General features: G+C 41.6%; 1 protein-coding gene across 7 annotated transcripts in view; it reads right to left on the reverse strand.

The window, feature by feature from the left end:
- Positions 1-19,762, reverse strand: part of LOC138179856 (protein split ends) — a 119,938-nt gene that overhangs the window by 20,125 nt on the left and 80,051 nt on the right. For 3 of the 7 annotated variants that reach the window (XM_069113043.1, XM_069113045.1, XM_069113040.1), the window contains exons 3-5: positions 11,575-11,877; positions 2,063-2,943; positions 484-1,130 (exon numbers count right to left, since the gene is read on the reverse strand). In XM_069113043.1, coding sequence (XP_068969144.1) covers positions 484-1,130; positions 2,063-2,943; positions 11,575-11,877 — 1,831 coding nt within the window. Of the gene's footprint in view, positions 1-483; positions 1,131-2,062; positions 2,944-3,883; positions 3,955-11,574; positions 11,878-19,762 lie in introns of those variants that run through there. The other 4 variants (XM_069113042.1, XM_069113044.1, XM_069113046.1 and 1 more) reach the window with 4 other exon arrangements.

The following is a 19,762-nucleotide window of genomic DNA, read 5'->3' on the forward strand; positions in this document are numbered from 1 at the left end:
CATAGAATGGAGCGAGTTTTAGAGAAGTCTATATACACACGTATATATATAGAGAAAGAGAGAAAGACCGTGTGTTATTTGTTATTTGTTACGCAATTTTATAACACGTCATTCGACATTACACGTAGCTACTATTACATCTTTAATTACTTTGACGCTTGTTACAAAGTTTAGGAAAAGATTCTGCTTTAATCGCTATGCTATTAAACGCCTCTATCTAACATCATCTCGTTACCTAGAAGAAACGCTTAATTCATACTTGAATTCGCTCGCGACGATATAAAAGTTACGATGACGTAAAAGTTGATTATAAAATCGAATAGATTTCGTTGGAGAAAGCAACTGTATATAGAAATTTGATTCGAGTTCCCTATTTGAGACTGTGACGCATCGGTACTTTCGATCTAAAGAGATTTTTCCATTAAACCTAATTCTATTTTAAGTTCCAGGTCTAATCGAACTCGTCGTAATGGACCAACTTACTATTATCTCGCCGAAAGGTTCGAAATGCTTCCTAAGCTCGGACGCGGTGACGTCCTTCTCAAGGTTGCCGATGAAGAGCGTCCGCGTCGCCTTCGGATGATACTCGTCGACCTCGGCCTCGTACGGCCTGAACTCGTTGTCCTCGACATCGTAACCCTGGTAAGGTGCGACCTCGATCTTGCATCCGAAAAACAGCTTGTCGTGGGACACCTCGAGCGCCTTCTCCACGTCCTCGGGCTTCTTGAAGCAGACCAGAGCGTATCGCTCGCCGGCCGCCCCCACGACCTTCACCCACGTCACTTTGCCGTGTTTTTTGTACTCGTGGAAGAGACCGTCCTTGAGGGATGTGTCGCTGCTGCGTGCCGGCAAATTACGCACGCGAATAGCGAGCGGCCGGCGGTCCTCGGTGACGGCGGCATTTCCGGTACGATGCGGCGAACTACCGGGCGACGTACTGCCCCCGGAAGTGCTGCCGGCGGAACTACCGCTGCGGCTGCTGCTGCTACTACCGGAGCGGCTACTACCACTCGGCGAACTGCTTCCGCTTCGCGATTTTCTACGCTGTTTTTTGTGCTGTCGTAGCGCACCGCTGCTACTACTGCCGCCGCCTCCACCGCCGCCTAGTGGAACAAGACGACGAATGTAATCTACACACGTATATTTTGTTATCGTTATTATCTGTTTCAGTAATGCTCCTTATCGGATAATTCTTAACGCTAATATTACGCGATTAATTAGAATAGCCGCGTCTCTGCCAACCACCATCACCCATACCTCGTCAATACCCTTTTTCATCTTTCATATAGAGCGAAGCCGCCCGTAAACCGTTCTTTCTCAATCTTTTTCTCGCCTCTGTAATTAAAACTATCAAAACAATCGTCACGCCTCGAGTCGCATCGTGGTACCATTAACGAGCGCGCGCGTACGGTCATCGCGCTCCACTCGCCGCTAAAATAGTCTGAAACGCGAGCGCGTAAGCGTGCCCTCAATTTGGCTGGATCGTCGTGATTCCCGCGCGAAAAACGCTACCAAGCGTGTATTGGGAAACCTGAGGAAGGGGTGATGGTCGCGTCCGGGAGGCGTTGAAATGCGAACCGCGAAACACGGATCGTGCAAGTTTCGGATTATTCGCATATGTGGAAGAAACATTTCTACGATCTACGAGTTGATACGCGTTTGTCATAAATTTAAGAGCAAGGATGACTCGAAGAAAGTATTGCAAGAGAGAATTTGGAAATGCCGAGGATCGCGGGAATCACGTGTATTCCACGAGCAGGGGTAACGCAGGTAGAACCGCGTGACCCAGCGATCGCGTGGAAACGCGCACGCGAAAGACCTGAGGCGCGCATCAACGAAAGAAATGGAACGAAGAAAAGCAAAGAAGAAGTGCATAGTCAAAGTGAGAGGCGTCCACTCACAGAGGAAAAGATCCACGGAGGCGGACTCCGTGGACGCAGACGCGAACGTAGACGCGGACGCAGACGCAAAGGTGGAAACGAACGTGTTGTACACGCGATGGTAGAAGAGAATGTGAGAGGTGTGGGTGATGTGGTGCATCGGTACGTATAAGGGCAATTACCTTGCTCGTCCTGGTAGGCGTCGTTGTTGGCAGGCGAGGGTGGCGGCGGTGCGTTCCCGTACCTCGAGGTCGTCGACTCGTAGGCCGACCAAGAGGACGGTGGCAGGCCACCACGATGACGATCTAAGTGGGGCGGGGGCGGCGGCCCGGAGGCGTACGGGCCGGTTCTCGAGTAGAGCCGATCCCTCGCCCTGGTCGATGTCACGTGATAAGAGCTGGCAGGAGGTGGACGGCCGCGGGGTATGTAGCCGCCAGGATCACCGGGAGTAGGATCCGCCGGATGGCCGCCGACGACGATGCCACCGCCGCCGCCGCCGCCGACGCTGCCGACACCACCCCCGGAACCGACCCCTCGACTGCTTCGTTCGCTGCTGTAGAAACTGCCGTGGGAGCCACGTGACTCGAACCCCTCGCCGCCTCTCTCTCGCTCTCGGTCCCTCTCACGCTCCCTCTCTCGGTCCCTCTCCCTCTCCCTGTCCCTCTCTCTCTCCCGGTCTCTATCCCGGTCCCTGTCCCGATCTCTGTCTCGTTCTCGGTCCCTCTCCCTCTCCCTTTCCCTCTCCCTCTCCCTCTCCCTCTCTCGGTCCCTTTCTCTATCGTTAACGCCGCCACTGCCACCGCCACTGCTGCCACCGCCACCGCTGCCGCCGCTGCCGCCGCTGCCGTTGCCGCCGCTGTTACTGCCGATTCCGCTTCCGACGCCGCCGCCTCCATTAGCGGATCCTCCGCCGCCGCAGCTGCCGCTACCGCCACCGCCGCCGCCGCCGCTGACTCCGCTGCCGACGCTGCCGCTGACGATGCCGGAACCGGCGACGCCACTGCCGACCACTCCGCTGACTCCTCCGCCACTACCCCCGCCGGATCCATGATCCTCCGAACTTCTGCAACACGCGACGATCGCGTTAAATTAAACGGTGGAACGATACTAGTCGCAAATACTACACGGATCTGTTTCTACCACACAGAATCCAAGCTTTGTAAATAGTAATTTAGAATCATCGTGCACTGTTTTCAAGAACCGCGTTCCGAGAAATTTTCGTTAATAATCGGATCCCTTTCTCGCATCGTTATTTGCTACTAATTGACGATACAACGAATGGAAAAGTTGTAGGTTCTATACCTTTGTAGGAATTCCTTCGTTAATCGTAGTAGAGCGAACGATTTATTTTCTGAACGTAGAGTACGCTCGAAATAGACAAGCCGTCAAGTATCGTCAAACGGTTCGATGACTGACGGAACAGTTTTAACCACATGTCCAAAATTGTTTTATCGATACGGCTTGAGAAGCAAATTACGATCAACGATCGGACTATGTTCCCGATGGTGTACGTTAAAATACCGATATCGTCCACTGATCTTAATCAACATGAACGAGCAACCAACAAATACATTTTAAGTGTTCCTTGTATCGTTATAATGCGCGTATCGAATCTAACTCGCAAGCATAGTTCCTTGCTCGACAAGAGAGATACAAACTGTTTGAAGATACGTGACAAACTTATCCTAACGTAGTAAAATGAAAGCCGTATAGCGAATTTTAAAATGAAATTCCCTTTAGGTCCCTTGACGTCGACGACATCGATCATGCCGGTGACGTTCCTCGCGTTATATGCATATCGTTCCATCAAGTTCTCGCCAAGCATTGGCCGCTTTGTTTCCTAATGTTAACTTGCTCGAAACTTAAAAGTATACGCTATTGATGCCGTCGACCTTTCGCTGTCGAATTCAAAAGAAATCTATTCCTCTATCGTATATTGCTATATTATTACGCTATATTATACGTTTGATTATCGATTATAGCAGAACTTCGTTTATACGCACCTCATTTGCACGAGCAAATTAATACCGACACCGAGTCTGTACTATCCGAGATAGGATCGAGCGTAATTTCAATTACACACTTCGATTATACTACTCCTATAATGGGTGTATTAATGTTTATAATCATTAGCTTTTATGCAAAATAAACTCTACGTGTTAAGGAAAAGAAAGTCTTAAAGGTGCCCTCGAACTCTCAATTAACATCTATTGTCAATATTTACCGACAAACCGCATTTCCATTGAAAACCTTGAAATAATCACAATATTATCGACTGTCTGAGGACACCTTGACACTTAAGTTCTAATATTCGAAACACTTACGTTCTACGATTTGAAAGTACGTAATAAGAGAAACTGGTGAGAATAGCTATTTACTGAACCTTTACTATCATCGGGACAGTCCAGTTATCCGAACTGTCTGCTCCTCCTTATTTCGACTAAACGAGATTCCTCTATGTTATCCAAACAACATACCTACGAAATTATTAACGAGACACGAAACGTACGTACAGTACCGTAAAGATAAGAATCTAACGAAAGTGATAAATTTCCGAACCTTTGTATCGGACAAATGAAAAACAACCTGAAGCTGAGGCTTAGACGTTTCGAAAACTAGCAACGCTTCCTTGCTGCTTTAAGCGCCACGGCCGTTCTTCCTACGTCTTTATCGGTCCCGGTCATACTCATCAGGGTATCAAAGTTCAAAAACGTGGCTTGTTATCACGACGTAGCGTCCAAGTTGGCCGTGTGTGTATCTTCCACCGAGTCATATCGCTCGTGTTCGAACGTGTATGCACGTTCACGTACACGTAGATGAGCCGTTGTATGGCGTTCGAGACACGTTAACAGCATGCACGAGGCATAATCACGGCGAAGAATCAGCAGCCTTTCTCCCGACGCCTCCTCACGTTCATTCCGTTACCATACGGTCACCGGCGCGCTTATCTCCCACCTTCGCGAGAAACTTCGACCTGAATCTCTTTAAAGGCTGCATTACGCGTAGCCGTTTCTCGTTTCTCGAACGATCTTGTTTGCCTGCGAGAGGAGCCAGGACGTTGCCATGCGAACCTCCAGCAATCCGCTGCGGCTGTGAAATTTTTCCGTTACCCAGGCGACACCCTTTTTCTTTTCCTCCTTTTATTTCTTATGCCCGTTTGTGCTTTTTTTTCATTTTTTCCTTTTTCGTGAGATCATTCTCGCAAGATCGAAAGAACCTTTCATTTTGGCTATCGAATGCTCCACGTGTAGAACGTAAATAAAATTCGCCAGAGCTTGTGTGAAATATTTTTAAATACGCTAGTTAGAACATGCATCTTAAATAAATAGCTATCTGTAGCTTTCTACGTAGAAAATTTGTATATACGTTCGAGGACAAAGGCAAGTGGTCAGGTAATATTAGTAATACTAGTTTTGGTTATACAAAAATGTAAATATTAATTTTAATTGCATAGTAAATAAATAATCTTGCGCTATAAGGTTAATATAAAACATGAATATACTAGCGTGATTATAATTTTATGGATATCTACTTCCACTATCTTGTTCATACATTTCTGTCCCTAACAGGATTTTCCACTAAATTTTGCAAATTAACTCTTCACGTCCTGGCTTATAATGTTTGTAAAAACATTTGAATTTCATTCTTGGTACTCGAAATTCCACGTATGCGTGGCTAAGTTTTATTTGAGTAACGTTTACAACATAGTTGCAACATCCACGATATGCAATCGATCCATTATGATGGTAATCGTCCACAAACAAAAAATCACTTTATATAAACAGAACAAGCCAATCGGTTCACTTTAAGTAATCTAACGTAAATGTGTTTCGTAATATATATTCCTTAAAATACAATGCAATGCAATGCAATGGTGAAATTTGTGATACTAAAGTCGTGATATTAAATGAGGACAATGAAGTGTAAATTAATGAAAGATGGTGAAAATGCTATAGGAACAGCAATAAATACGATGTACCATTATTGTTTAAAAATATTAATTAATTCGGTTGCTCGTTAGTCTAACTCGAATTTCCAATAGACGAATGAAAGAAAAAAATGAAGAAATGCAGATCTTTCATATCCGATGAATAACGTCGATTTAACTGCAGACTCGAAATCAATGGCAATAATTGATGCAAACAGACTACATATTCAGGTTCACCGCGAATCGCGTAAAAGTTCCCCTCACACGAGAGCAAAGTAAACGCGAAAAGAACGCCACTTAAGTACCATCTGTTTCAGTGAAGTAACAATCTTTTTAATAGACGTTCGTAAGGACAAGTTTCTTTGGCACGTACGATTACGTTATAAATAGATTGATACAAAAATCTGTAATCTATAACCTGTAACTCGTCGATTCACTGATATTACTGTTTGGCAGATTATCGTTCAAGAGCACCCAGGTGATAAAACAGTACTTCAATCGATGACAATCATTTAATGGTCGCGTAATCTCGATCGGCGGAATAACAATGCCTTTCGTGCCACGTAAACAAGCTTAATACGGCATAATGTTTAACACGTTCGTAAAATCATTATCATACGAAGTTTTATTTAAATCGTAAAACTGTACGTACGCGCTTTACGTGAATTTAACGTAGTCGTATGCCGATTATTACGCATGCCACGTTTTTTTTCTTTCTTCACGTCTGTCACACTCGACAAAACTGCACGTTAAATCGAGTTTGAGACGTACACGACGGACCTGTTAAGGCCGTTTTCACGATACCGTAGATCGAAGATAAACTTCGTGTTGTTTCGTTCGAGTTCGCCGCTGAGAAATATGATGAGCTGGAACGGTTCACGAGCACGAGAAAAAAGAAACGGGAGGAAAAAGTGCGCGGCGATTGGCGATCAGTGTAGAAAAACATGTGCACTCGAGTATAAAGTCATCGGTTCGCGTATGAAGGACAAAACGATATACGGTATCGGTCACGCGACCGATCGCAATTCGATATCGTCGACGTGGATTGAGCAGGGAAAACACGCAGCTTCGAAAAAGTCCACTCTCACGGACGATCTGACCGTTGTTCCGAATCACATCGGTTTATCGATTCGACCTTTTTATTTAGGAGTTCGCGCTCCAACAGTTTCAGATAAAACAGAAGGGTAAAAAGAAGGGAAGCCTTGCGTCATCGTTAACTTATTAAGATTAACGTCTATGTCAAACGTGATAACGCCGCATGTATCGATTCGAGAGGAGCTTATCATAGATAAGGGAACTAAGAAAAATTTGTACACGGCAATTCCTGTCCGTAACACCATTAAGGACCTGAGTATGTGATATAAGACTGATACGAATAACTTATTACGAAGACGCGAAACGAGAATCGTGCATAGAAAATCGTTCTTCCTGCCAACAGTACACGCGAGCTTTTTCTGCATATCAATGTTTACCCACGGAAAGCGCAATGTCGTTTTGTTATGACGGACGACGTATTTGATTTCCTAGAATCACGCGCATTTAAGTTTGTCATAAAATAGTAGTTGGCATGTACGGTATGGCGGCCGATAAGATATTTTCAGGGTCGTATTAACGTGTTTCTGTACGTTTATGTCCGCTGATAACACAGTTGAACACAGTAGATAAAATTAGTAATTTTCGTACGTATAAGTAGTCGTTTCACGCCACCTACTGCTAAATTTACACTTTGCAAGCGATATATAACGTTTAGCGAAATTGATAATACGAATGCAAGAATACCGTAGTCGAAGACTCAGCAAGATCAAAATCTTTCCTATACAAAGATCACCCCGTTGAAAACGAGCCGGATTAAAAAGAAATCATAGCACGCACTTTAGCCCTATACATATGGATGACTCATATACAAATCGTAAACCTTGTTATCAATTCATATACCTTAAACACTGATGTCATCCTGGGGACAATACCGCGACCACCTCTATTATTTATTCGATAATTATCATAATACGTGGACTAATTAAACACCTTCTTGATAAACACCATAAAACATATTTCGATGTGTGATTCACGCTTGATCCGTAACCATTTTATCCACTCGTATCTAGCGCGTTCAAGCTTAGTACGATATGCCTTATTTTCGAATGATGCAAACACAAAATTATGTCGTCACGTTCAAATCTAAAGATTCAATAAAAAAATATAATGTAGTTTTCCTACACTTGATTCGAACAAAACAAAAACTCTGATACAATTAAATTTCTACGAAAGTTATAATTCACTTACATATCATTCCTCAGAAATATTCTTAAATTTCCAAATATTTTAATAAATAACGATAGATTTTATGATCAATAAAGCGATAGTAAAGAATATCAGTTCTTGTTAATAACGTGTCATCACGTAAGTCATTGTACTTTTCTTCTCTCCTTTAATTGTAGATATTCGGATTATCACGAAAGATTTAAGCTTTATTTCGTTGTGTAAATTTCTCGTTCACGTTAATGCCACACAAATTTCACCCTGTAAGCGCCAATATGTAAATAAATATATGAAACTACGCCATAACATTTAATTTTTGCAAAATATTATATTGTATTTGGGTGCCTTCTTTCGTACTATTATATCTAAAATCTTCGCACTGTTGACAAGTTTTTAGTCCATGATATTTATATTATTTTAACGATGCTAAAAAAATGTTGTAACGTGTCGAACTTAAGCCGAATTTACTTCATACGTTTCATACGCGGATGAAACGTGGATGAAATCCATGTTCATCCATCGTACTCCTCCGAAACAATGTAGATTCAACTTTATCTAACGTAATGGTATCCAAAATGATAACCTTTAATGAAATACAAAATCTTAGTTCGAAAAGAATTATGTAGCAGTGTTTGGGAGCATAAGGCCTGAGGTGTTGGTACTACGGTACTGCCAACTAAAGCAACCACCCCTCCGTCTCGGTTGAGAGGCGGTCGCGCGCTAATGCGCGCGCGCAGATCCTTAGACGTGGCAACATCGCGAACGACCACGTCGTCACGGTCACCTGACTTTTCGTGGAAACGCGACGCTGTCGTGCGCGCGGATAAGGTATGCGACGAATGCTGGTAGAGTACATTGCCTATATTTTGTTCTCGAGTCCCGATAAAACGATCAATCCGAGAATACGAACGATCGATGGAAGAAGCAAACGAGGTAACCTATAAGGTCTATCTTTTTGGTTGACGAGCAGCACGGAAAAAGTACGAAGTCTCGCTGGCGTAATGGTGTACGCCGCGCTGTAAGGTGATTCTTGGAGAGTTGGAACACGTACGGTGACCGGAATAGTCGAGATACGCCGTATATATCACGTGGTCTGGTAAAACAAGTGCGTGGCAGAAACGTTTCGACGAGTGGCCCCGTCGTGAATATGGATTACGATCGAAATGCGTCAATGTGCCAGCGAACAATAATACGATAACCAGCCTCCGCCAATCGATTATCGGTTGGTTTATTTCCACGAACGCGATATTTCGTGACACGCGTAGCTGTAGCTCGTGACGACCGATATCGATATATACAGTGACTCAAAGTATTCAAACACTCCTAGAAACTTTTCATGTGCATATTATAGGAAACATTTTGAAATTCCATTAGCACTGTAGCGTGACACGCCATCATGATTATATTGGTAAAATTGTTAAAATTGGTAGAAATTACACTTTGCAAAGATCATTAAAGTATTTGCGCCATCGACTATTCATTATATTACTAAACCAAAATATGTAGTGAACCCATCTTTAGTATTAATTGCATGTTTAAGATTACTATTCATGTTGTACTAATTCTTCACTAACTGCGTGCTTGCAATAAATATCTTGCAAATCTTATGTGCATTTTCGGATTAGTTTCAAATTTCGCTATTATAATCATAATAGTCGTATATCATTATAGAGTTAACGAAGTCTCAAAAAGTTTCGTATAATGCGCATAATATATTCATAAATAAACTCAGTGGTAGGTATTCGATATTATTTATTATATCGTAGCGTGGAGAAACATGAATACGATCAGCTATTTTAAAAAAACAAACGGCTTTATCGGTATTATATCGAAATATTAGTTAGATTATGGGTCGTGAGCGTGGATAAATTGCTCTCCTTGTTGATAACGAAAATTGTTCGAACGAGTTTGTTATACCGTTTCATCTTTGAATATATATATGCATGTATGATACATACAGGAACATGAGTTCGTTTTAAGAATTCCACTAATTTATGAAACTCATTATTAAACGAACAATTCGAACGCGCAGATAAATTTCATCGCGCTATTCCATTGTCTTTTGTGCGTTTAACGCGTGTTCGGTTATTTCGATTTCGTCCGAATCCATTCAAAACGCGTGCGAATATATCTTCGAAACTACTATTGGAAACGACGGAATATTTTATTGAATTATTAAAGACGTTCGATTTGTTCCACTTCGTGGAAAACGTTGTTAAAGTCGTTTTATGTCAGAAAATGAATGCACGAACAATTCAGGAAATTAAGTTTCTTATCGATTATAGACTTGTCGTCTTCGCAAGTTTCGTTCGTAATTTTCTGAAATTTGTATTTATTATCAAGATAATTCTCATAAAAAATTGCTCGTCTAATTCTTATTAAAAACCTTTTTTTGGTAAATTATTCGATTTAATTAAAATCTAACTATTAGCGTACACGGAAAATATTTCAAAAAAGACAGGTTAGACGAAAATCCGACCAAGTCTACTTTTCTTTTATCAACTTTCCAACTTAGTAGTAGTATTTAATTCGAAACAAAAAGTAAACATTATGAAACACAACGTGACGTCAACCTTGACCGCAACATTGCAAGAGGTTAAGATACACGCGACAATGTTCGCGTGGAATGACGTGTCTTTTTATTATCGCGTACACTTTTCAAATAAATCTATAACTAGCGGAAAAGAAGCCTGAATGGAGTGAATACACCTAAGATGAAAATCTCATAGTTTATTATTCTGTATATTATGTTTAAATGCATTGTGCAATATATCATATAAAAGAGTACATAACATGTAAAGTGATTGTATATATTGATAAATGGAGACGACACAACGCATAAATCCAACAATAGTACCAAGCCGTAAAATGAAGGGATGCGGCGCGAGATTAGAACGGACAGAGAATCGTAATGAATACACGCAGACTGTACGTGAATTTTGTTAGAAATAAGAGATAATGGAACAGCCGTTCGTCCGTAACGACATTTCAATGTCGTTTTACCTGCTTCCTGTGACGTGCGATTTAATTAATTCTCGCGACGTGACTCATCGCAAAAACCAACATTTATACGTTTCATTTTAGCAACCAAATTATTCGACTGCTTCAGCTTGCAAACTTTTTACAATTCTCATGAAAATGTTTATATCTTATAACTCAAGAGACTAACGTAACATCGTAGCATACAAACTGATACTTATACTGATTTGGGTATTCAAATTTTGATGCATTTCGAAGTTTGAGATTTATCCCATGAAGAAAATATGAAGATAAAGACTATCCATAGTCAAATATCAGTTAAGTTCAGGCTACAACGTGTTACCTACTCTCATATAACGCAACTCGTATTGTTTATATCACAACTATCGATCGTTAGTCTTTCGTAATTGAAATTTGGTTTACTTTTGAGAAAAAATATTATATTTCATTACACTTTCTCACTATGATTTCAAAGCTACGAGAACTTGGGAAACAAGTATATTGAATATAGAGCAATATGATAATTACCCGTGCGAGGGAAACCTGTGCTGAAGATGCTGTGGTTCGTAGTATTGTGTGGTAAGGGCTCGTTCGTCCAAGGTATGTTCAGTCGCGTGGGCCTTCGCTGCGGACTTGATATCCATGAACGCCACCGTCGCGGAGGCACCCCCGGTGTTACCTGAGGTACCGTTGCCCGCGCCACTACCACCGCTCCCAGAACTGGAACCGGAACCACCCTCGTTACCTTCTCCGAGGGAACCACCGGAACCTCCATCCACAGGGCACTCTTCGCCCCGCGGCAGCAGCTTGACGCTCTGCACGCGTCCATACCTGTAAACATTCCAGATAACGCATTATTTATTTAGATATTTATTGGCAACCATTTTAATTGTGAAATATCAAGAAAAGCATGTATGTACCACGCACCAACAATTCGGACAAGCTACATCATGTATGTACATAGAAGGGGCCTATGCTAATATGTTTTATATTATAAAATATACATTTCTTTAACTAGGCTTTTTTATTAAAGTACTTTGATCTGTTAATATTATCAAGAAGAACATATACTTGAAACCCGATAAATATTACGTACTATTATATTACGTACGAGAAATTATCAAATAAATAAACCAAGGAGGAAGGGATAGTAAGCCTTCCAAGTCTAAAGTGCACTGATGTGATCTTTGTTCAGGTGTACACAGTAGGCGATAAAAAAGATAATAAAAAATAACAATTTCATAAAATAACATTTTTCTTTAATATAAGAATGTTACAAGTATAGGTAATGTTTGTGTACTGTATAACGATAGCAAGTACCGAAGAAAAGTTGATAAAGTGAACTATGAGTATAGAACGAAATAAAACTAGTCTGAGGTTTAATATTCAATCTATAATTCGTCAAGGATATAAGTTTTATAAACGTTACAGCTGTTATAATATGATAATGCCTAATATAGTACGGAAATTCCGTCAACAACGCAAAATGAACTCATTAGGATCGTTTAGGATTTCAAAGAGGAAGAGATAAGAGATAATACTTCATCCCTGGAAACTTTTTTCTTTTCCCCTCCAACTGACGCGAGCAAAAATGAAATCGAGGAAAAAAGATAGATATATGCTGATATTGACTGATATTAATTGTAAAATGAAATAAAATTTTGATCCAATTCTTGTCTCGCTGTACTTAGGTCGCTATAGATAAAAAATTTTTGCGGATACTTCGCATCGAATATTTCGAGTTCAGCAAATGAATCTACAAGGCGATATACATATAGGCGAACCAAAGAAAAAGTGAAAATATCACGAAATCAAGTTCAATTTCGAACTAACGTAAATTTCCTACGATAACTGAAATTTCCGATATTCACGCTTCAGAATTTGACATAATCTATTTCATAGTAGCGGCAACTGCGCAGCAGTTTCGTGGGTAAATTACTTTTTTCAACGGATTCAGAGGATAAGTATATTCATTTCGAAGAATGGCTACGGTATAACTCTTTTATTTTGCTCGATTGCAATTTCGAGTCGGTAGACTTAAAGACACTGCGTTTTGTTTTCACCTTATAAAGAACGGAGATATTGAATTTCGGCGAAATTAAAGAAAACAAACAGCTAAAGTTGTTTCTGGCACACCCTGTGTACAGAAAAGCTCGAGAGTAGCAGAAACGGACTTACTAGGTGAGGTAGGGCTACTGAATTGGAGTGGGGAGTCGAGCGTCTTGATAGGCCGATTGGGAGAAGAATATTACGCGCAAGCGCAAAGACTTCAACGGTTTCGGAGTATCTCGGGGAGTTGTTCGTCTAATCTCGCGTGAGTCGCACGTATTTCCTTGTGCGTTCTTTCGAAGGAAGCTTTTGTTTTTTTTCTTGGACCATAAACGCAGCTTCTAATACTTATATCAACGGAAAATGCATATCACAATAATCCGTTGTTTGTTCTTCACGCTCACAGGCGCCAGTAATAACGCGAGAGAGAAAATGCGCGAGAATCGAACGACACCATCATCGACGCTAAAGTACGTTTGGATTAACTGCGCAGAATATTTACTAGACCGTTACGAAATCAAGGAACGGTGAACATGTTTTTTCAAACGGGAATACTGAGAGGACTCCTTTTTTATTCTATTCAAGCGATTTTTACATCGTGATATGTCGGGTCGTTCCGAATGGGGCGTGGTCGGTCACTCTTCCATATGCGTGTGATTCGACAGCGAGAAAAGATCACGCGTATCTTTCGTATAACGGGTTTCGATACTCCTCGTTTTCTCAATTGTTTCGAAAATTTTTTGATCGTATCGGGAAGCAAGGTTAAGTCGTGTGTAATACGATATTGCTTCGTTTCGGGATTCATTTTAAAAACAATTCGTCAAAAACTAATTTTTGGATTCATCTCGTACAAGTTGTAGTATAGCATCGTTTGGAAGATTTTACAAAATGGCAGCCGCGGTGGCGATGTTGTACTGTTTGCAAGTGACTCTCGGAACGAGTCATTTCTATTCCATACTTTGCGTGTTTATTCTTCGAAAATGTAATATCGACCGAGAGTACACGTTTTTCTAATTCGAATATTCACGGATCGTTTAATGTGTGATATATGTGGAGTGTTATTTCGAAATTTTGTCCCTTTTCTACACTATCAAACGTAACCATTATGGGTGTAATTCTATCGACGGATGAAGTGGACAAAAAGAAACAAAACGAATCGAGTGAAAAGCGACAGACAGATCAATTCGCAATATCATTATCGGGCGTTATTCTGCATGACATTTTACAAAAGAGAAGCGATCGTGGTCTGTGCATCGTGCCTCTGAGACTTCCATCCCACCCAGTTCTTGTTCGACCTCCCCTCTTCTTTTCCTCTCCAACACATTCTCATGCGAGAAACGGATGCGCGCGCATGTACACGAATACAATCGCGCTGAAGTAGCACTGTGAAGTCTCTTTGGTGCGCACACATACCACGGCAAACGTCCTTTTCTTTGACACACATGAGTGAAAGCGGGTGAGAGGGGAGTGACGAGAGAAGAAGAAATAAGATAGAAGGCCAGAGGAGAAGGAGGAAGAGGAGGAGAAAGGGGGGAAGGGTGGAGAAGCAAGTGCCACGGTGGCTGGCTGGCTGGCTAGCGAGCCGCAAACCGTATCCATATTCTCCTCTAGAATCCCCGCTCGCGTTGTGCTTGTCGAGGAATTTTACTTCGGCAGACTCGCTCCCAGACTCGATTCCTTCGTTTCTTCTTTCCGTAGCCGCCAAAGTACAGCGAGAGTTCTATGTGAAAACATTAGCATGACTTTCCATAAATTTCAAGTCTCTAGGTCAGAATCATATTTTCTATCCATATCGATGTGTGGTACACGACTCTGTAAAACACCGATAAATCCGCTCGTATCTGACTCGTTTAACAATATTCGAACAAGTCTACGAATGGAATATAAACGTTCACCGTGCCCAGGGAGAAAAATAGTGATAATTCCGTAGAATGCCTGGAGTGTGTGACGTTCATCGGTTTACAAAGTTCCCAATCTTTCAGTGATCCGCTTCTAGGATTTCATTATATCGCTATTGGTTATTCAATAAGAACGATGATACACAATTTTTGGGGGTCCTGAATCAACAGTGAATTTCTCGGCATCGACGATTTCCTCGGCCGAGGGAAATATCGTTATTTGTGTTACGTTGCATCCCATGTACGATCGGAAAAAAAGTTCTCTTCTGAGAAACCGAATCTCAAGACTCGCTCATGGCATCTACTCGGATGATCGTTTGTCCTTCTATGTTTGAAATGAGAGATGTACAGGAAATCAATACATCGGCCCACGGTTAAGAGATCCTAGGTTGTGTGTGTATGTGTGTGTGTGTGTGTGTGCACGCATGGGCAAGAGAAAGAGAGAAAAGAAAAAGGTAAAATTCCGATTCTACAAATCGATTAATCTTGAAAATCCTATAGTAAAATTTATGAATCAAATATTCATCACTAAAAACAAGGTGTGAACGTTCCATGTTCCGATTGTTAACATATAATATACTTATTTTAAGTATAATACCTATTTCATTGATAAACAATAAGTGTTTTCATGCGTATCCAGCAAGTTAACAAAGAACATGCGTTGTAGAAGAAAAGCAGGTCTACGGGTTGGAATTCTTTATATTTCGCCAGATCTCGGAATTCCAAGCGCCGTGAGTGTGTCGATCTAACAATACACGGAGGTTCTACGATTCCGTGAAGAATAGCAAGAATAAAAAGGAATACAATGCAGAACGGCCACTACAGGATAACAACAAAGAAAAGAAGGCTTTTGTTCCTCAACTTTTTCCCGTTCCCCTCTTACCCCGCCGTGATTCTGCCTTGGGTCTAACACCGAATCGAATAAAAAATGTTGCCTACTACTACGAGCAAGTTAGTACAGTCAGAAATATTTCTAAGACATTGACATCTCCTAATCGTTACAAAATAAATGAAGAATATTCAAATTATTCCTTAGCCACTTCGAATTTATTCTATCGCAATTCTAATGACGCTAGTTTCATATCAAATGTATTAAATGTACGAATAGTTACAATGCCAGAATAAATGAAACAACGTGGTTGAACATTGTGCATAACCTATGGAATCTTTCTTTATCTCCGTTTTTTTCTGATTCTGTTCGTTGACTATACTCAAGCGTCAAGTCTGCCACGTCTATTGAACGTACGTGTGGAAGGCACGGAAAGTCTTCCAACAGTACCATTCTAGGCAGACGACACTGACATAAGCCGCAAACGTCGCAAGCAGCAGCGTTGGGACGCATCAACGAGGCCGGCGAGGACGTGGCAACAGTGCTATGACTCAGCTCTCCTCGTTCCAACCGCTTCCCTTGCCCCCTGGCCCCGCTACAGCTGCCTCTACGCAGCTGACGCCCTTCTCCTCCTGCTGAGAGCACCCTACCACGTTTCCACTCGATTCTATCCCTTCCTCCTATCGTGTCCCAAGTTTCCCCTGCCCCTTAAACCAGCCGCTCCATTCCACTCCCCTATCGGCTTACTACCGCTCCTTCCCTTCCTTCTCCCTTCTCTGGCATCGTCACTGCCACCACAACCCCAACTCTCTCGAGGTACACTGACAACTCGTTTGTCCCCTCTCCAGAAGCGTGCGCGGGCCGATTCCTACACGGCGTCGTGCCGTCGCCGCCGCCACCACCGCCGCTAGCGAGACGAGCGTGCAAAGTCCCCTTTGGAAGAAAAACACCTCTCTAGCCCCCGCGCTCTTCCTGCTTTTTCTCTCGTTCTCTGTCTGTCTGTCTATCTTTGTCTTTTCTCCGTGCACACCCTACCACCTTCCGCCCCTCCCAACCTTCCATGTCCATCTCTCCGCTGTCTCCCAGCCTGTTCGTTTTTCTTCGTTCAATGGCTCGTTCCTTCTTGCTCCTTTTCTTCTGAATCTTCTTTCTTTCGGGGTTCTCCTGCTGCCATTTCGCTTCTGTATATCCGCTGCCAGGCCGAACAATGCAACGTGATCCAGGTGCAGGGGAAAAGCAGGATAGAGAGCACGCGAGGCCAGGGGCGACGAAACGCGGGAGGGGAGCCATGGAAAGAACGAAAGGGCAGCGAGTACGCGACACGACTCGCCAACGAAATTCTGTAGTTACGGTGCGGTGAATCTACGCGCGGTCGTCCTCACTCCTCACACCGCATCGTGTCAACCCATCCTTTTCTTCCTTTTTTCATCTATCGATTGTTTTTATACGCGCTTTGATATCGATGCGACGTGCTTAGCATTCGACGAGTTATTTTTTAAAACGATTGAATAATTTCTGCGGGTCAAGCATTTCGCCTTTCAATAACGCTATTTTCTTTACTTTTCGTTACTTGGAACGATCCATATCCGACGCACATTATAATAAATTAATATTTATTTTTTTATCGTTAAACACGAACAACGCAATTACTAGAAACGTTGCGCATTTGTCTCGTTTAGTAAAAATCTTTTATTTAACGATTTTTTCCACGTGGTGACAATAAGCAACGTAATACGTTAATTGATCTTTTCAATTTTATACGTTATTCGGTAATATCTCTGCTTGGACGATGAGAGAGAAAGAATTTCATCGGAATTCTGTAACAGGGTTACTCGCCACTATTACCCAATGAATGCGTCTATTCCATATACGATAAGGAATGGCGTAACTTGCAGTTTATAAGTAAAATTATCGCCGGCCTTAAACCTGTAACAAGCAGATGCCTATATACAGAGCGTGATAAATAATCCCTCGACGACAATGAATTCTCGAGACTGTATGTTGTAAACTTTTTCGTCGCGAACAATCTGAATATCCGCTCACAAGATTAACATAATGAAAATATAATATCCTGATTAGTTTTTAATATAGTATGACCAATTTTATTACGTCACCCTAGGCTGCTATTTTTGAATGCGTACATTAGATACAACATTACATTACATACAATACGTACATGCCAATCAGCGAACAATGTGAATGGTCGAATCGGTAATACCAATCGCGCGAACAGAATCCGTGTTTGAGTTTGCATTGAACATTTTGATCGAACGATTATTTTTTATTGTACATGATACAGAATCGTTGAACCGGGTTACTCGATATTCCCATTAGATAACGTATGTACATAGCCGGACTGTCGAAAACGACCGTTGTATTACGTTAAATGCGTCGCATACTAATTACTATTTAAATATACAATACTATAACTATTATTTAAATAATATAATAAGCTATTATTATTTAAATAGCAGCTATTTACGTATCTACATAAGCGAAGATCATAAGGATGGACTATTACGACAGAACGTGGTATTCTACTATTGTCGATGACCACGTATATTCTAGAATGTCGTGAAACGAAAGCGTTCCTTGGTAAGCGATCATCGAGAGCGTGCACCGCGTATGCGAAACTTCTTTTTCCTTTTCGATCGGCTCTCTCGGATACACGGAGTCTTTTGTAATATGAGTAGCGAGACAGAGGGCAACGAGACGCACGAGGATCAGTACGAATGCAATCGCGGTAATAATTCACGCGTTATCTGCTCTCCTATTCTAATATAAGAAACGAGAGAGAAGCAAGCGGCCGTCGACTACGAGGCCGCGTGGGTTCGAGGTCGAAGCCGTAGAGTCACGTTAGGCGACTGCCGGCTATGTCGTAGCCGAGGTGCCGTTATTTTAATGCAGATACGCAGTCCGGACGAGAATGAAAGGCTGAAGGAGACATTTGCACGTACAGTGTACGACTGCGATGTATCTAGTCGTTGTCGCGGTGCCAACCTCTGCTCCGTACGCGTACGCCACAATCGTCGATTCCTCTCTTCGTTGTCTTAGCATTTGCATTCAGCGGATGCGTGCGTTCATTTACTTTCCGTAATGCTTCCAGTTATGTTCGTACAAAATCTCGGTTTATTATCGGTGGCGTGTGAGATCATTTGTTCGTTTATTTTTCATGTTAAGTCTTTATAACGATTATCATTCGCTCGATGATCAGTCGATAATGTAAACAGTCCTTTATCCAGTTAGTTAAACGAACGAAGGCTACGCCTCTATAGAATGTATAATTTCCAGTACAATAGAAACGTTGGAAGATATTTCGGTAAAAAAATACCGACCTATTGACCAGTGTATTTTTAGTTACGTTAATACATCAAGTCGAACGAAATTTACCGAAATACATTTCCATATAACGAACCAATTTCCGATTATGTAATACAATTTCCTTTGAATACTTTCAAAACGAAATATTCAAATCAGCCGATTAAATACGTACCTATCATTTTATCGCGATATCGATCGATGCATTAACACCATATCGTTCTTACGTAACGTCACCAGATTTCTATAGATATTGGAAAGACCAGTTTGTTATCGATAAATGGTACAATGTGTAGCGTAACATAGATGGTACAGAGACCTTATTAAATTCAGACAAAAGATTGATATTGAAACTACAAATGGCTTTGTTTCGAATTTCTTTCGATCGGTTTTTTAATGAACAACTATCTGTCTTCTAATGGTATCGTGAATTGCATTTATACATCGTATATCACATGCAAATCAGACAAGTCCAGTGTATCATAAATGATCCAGCAGCGTCATATATCACAGTGCGCATCTTATTTATAATTCATTTAAACAAGCTGTATATTAAAGGATCCTGTAATGCAAGTTGATAGCATGCTTTGTCATGCATATGCATATTTATTATGTAGATGAT

This window comes from Bombus flavifrons, chromosome 5 (assembly GCF_040668555.2).
Source record: "Bombus flavifrons isolate JBK064 chromosome 5, iyBomFlav1_principal, whole genome shotgun sequence".
Lineage (NCBI taxonomy): Eukaryota > Metazoa > Arthropoda > Insecta > Hymenoptera > Apidae > Bombus > Bombus flavifrons.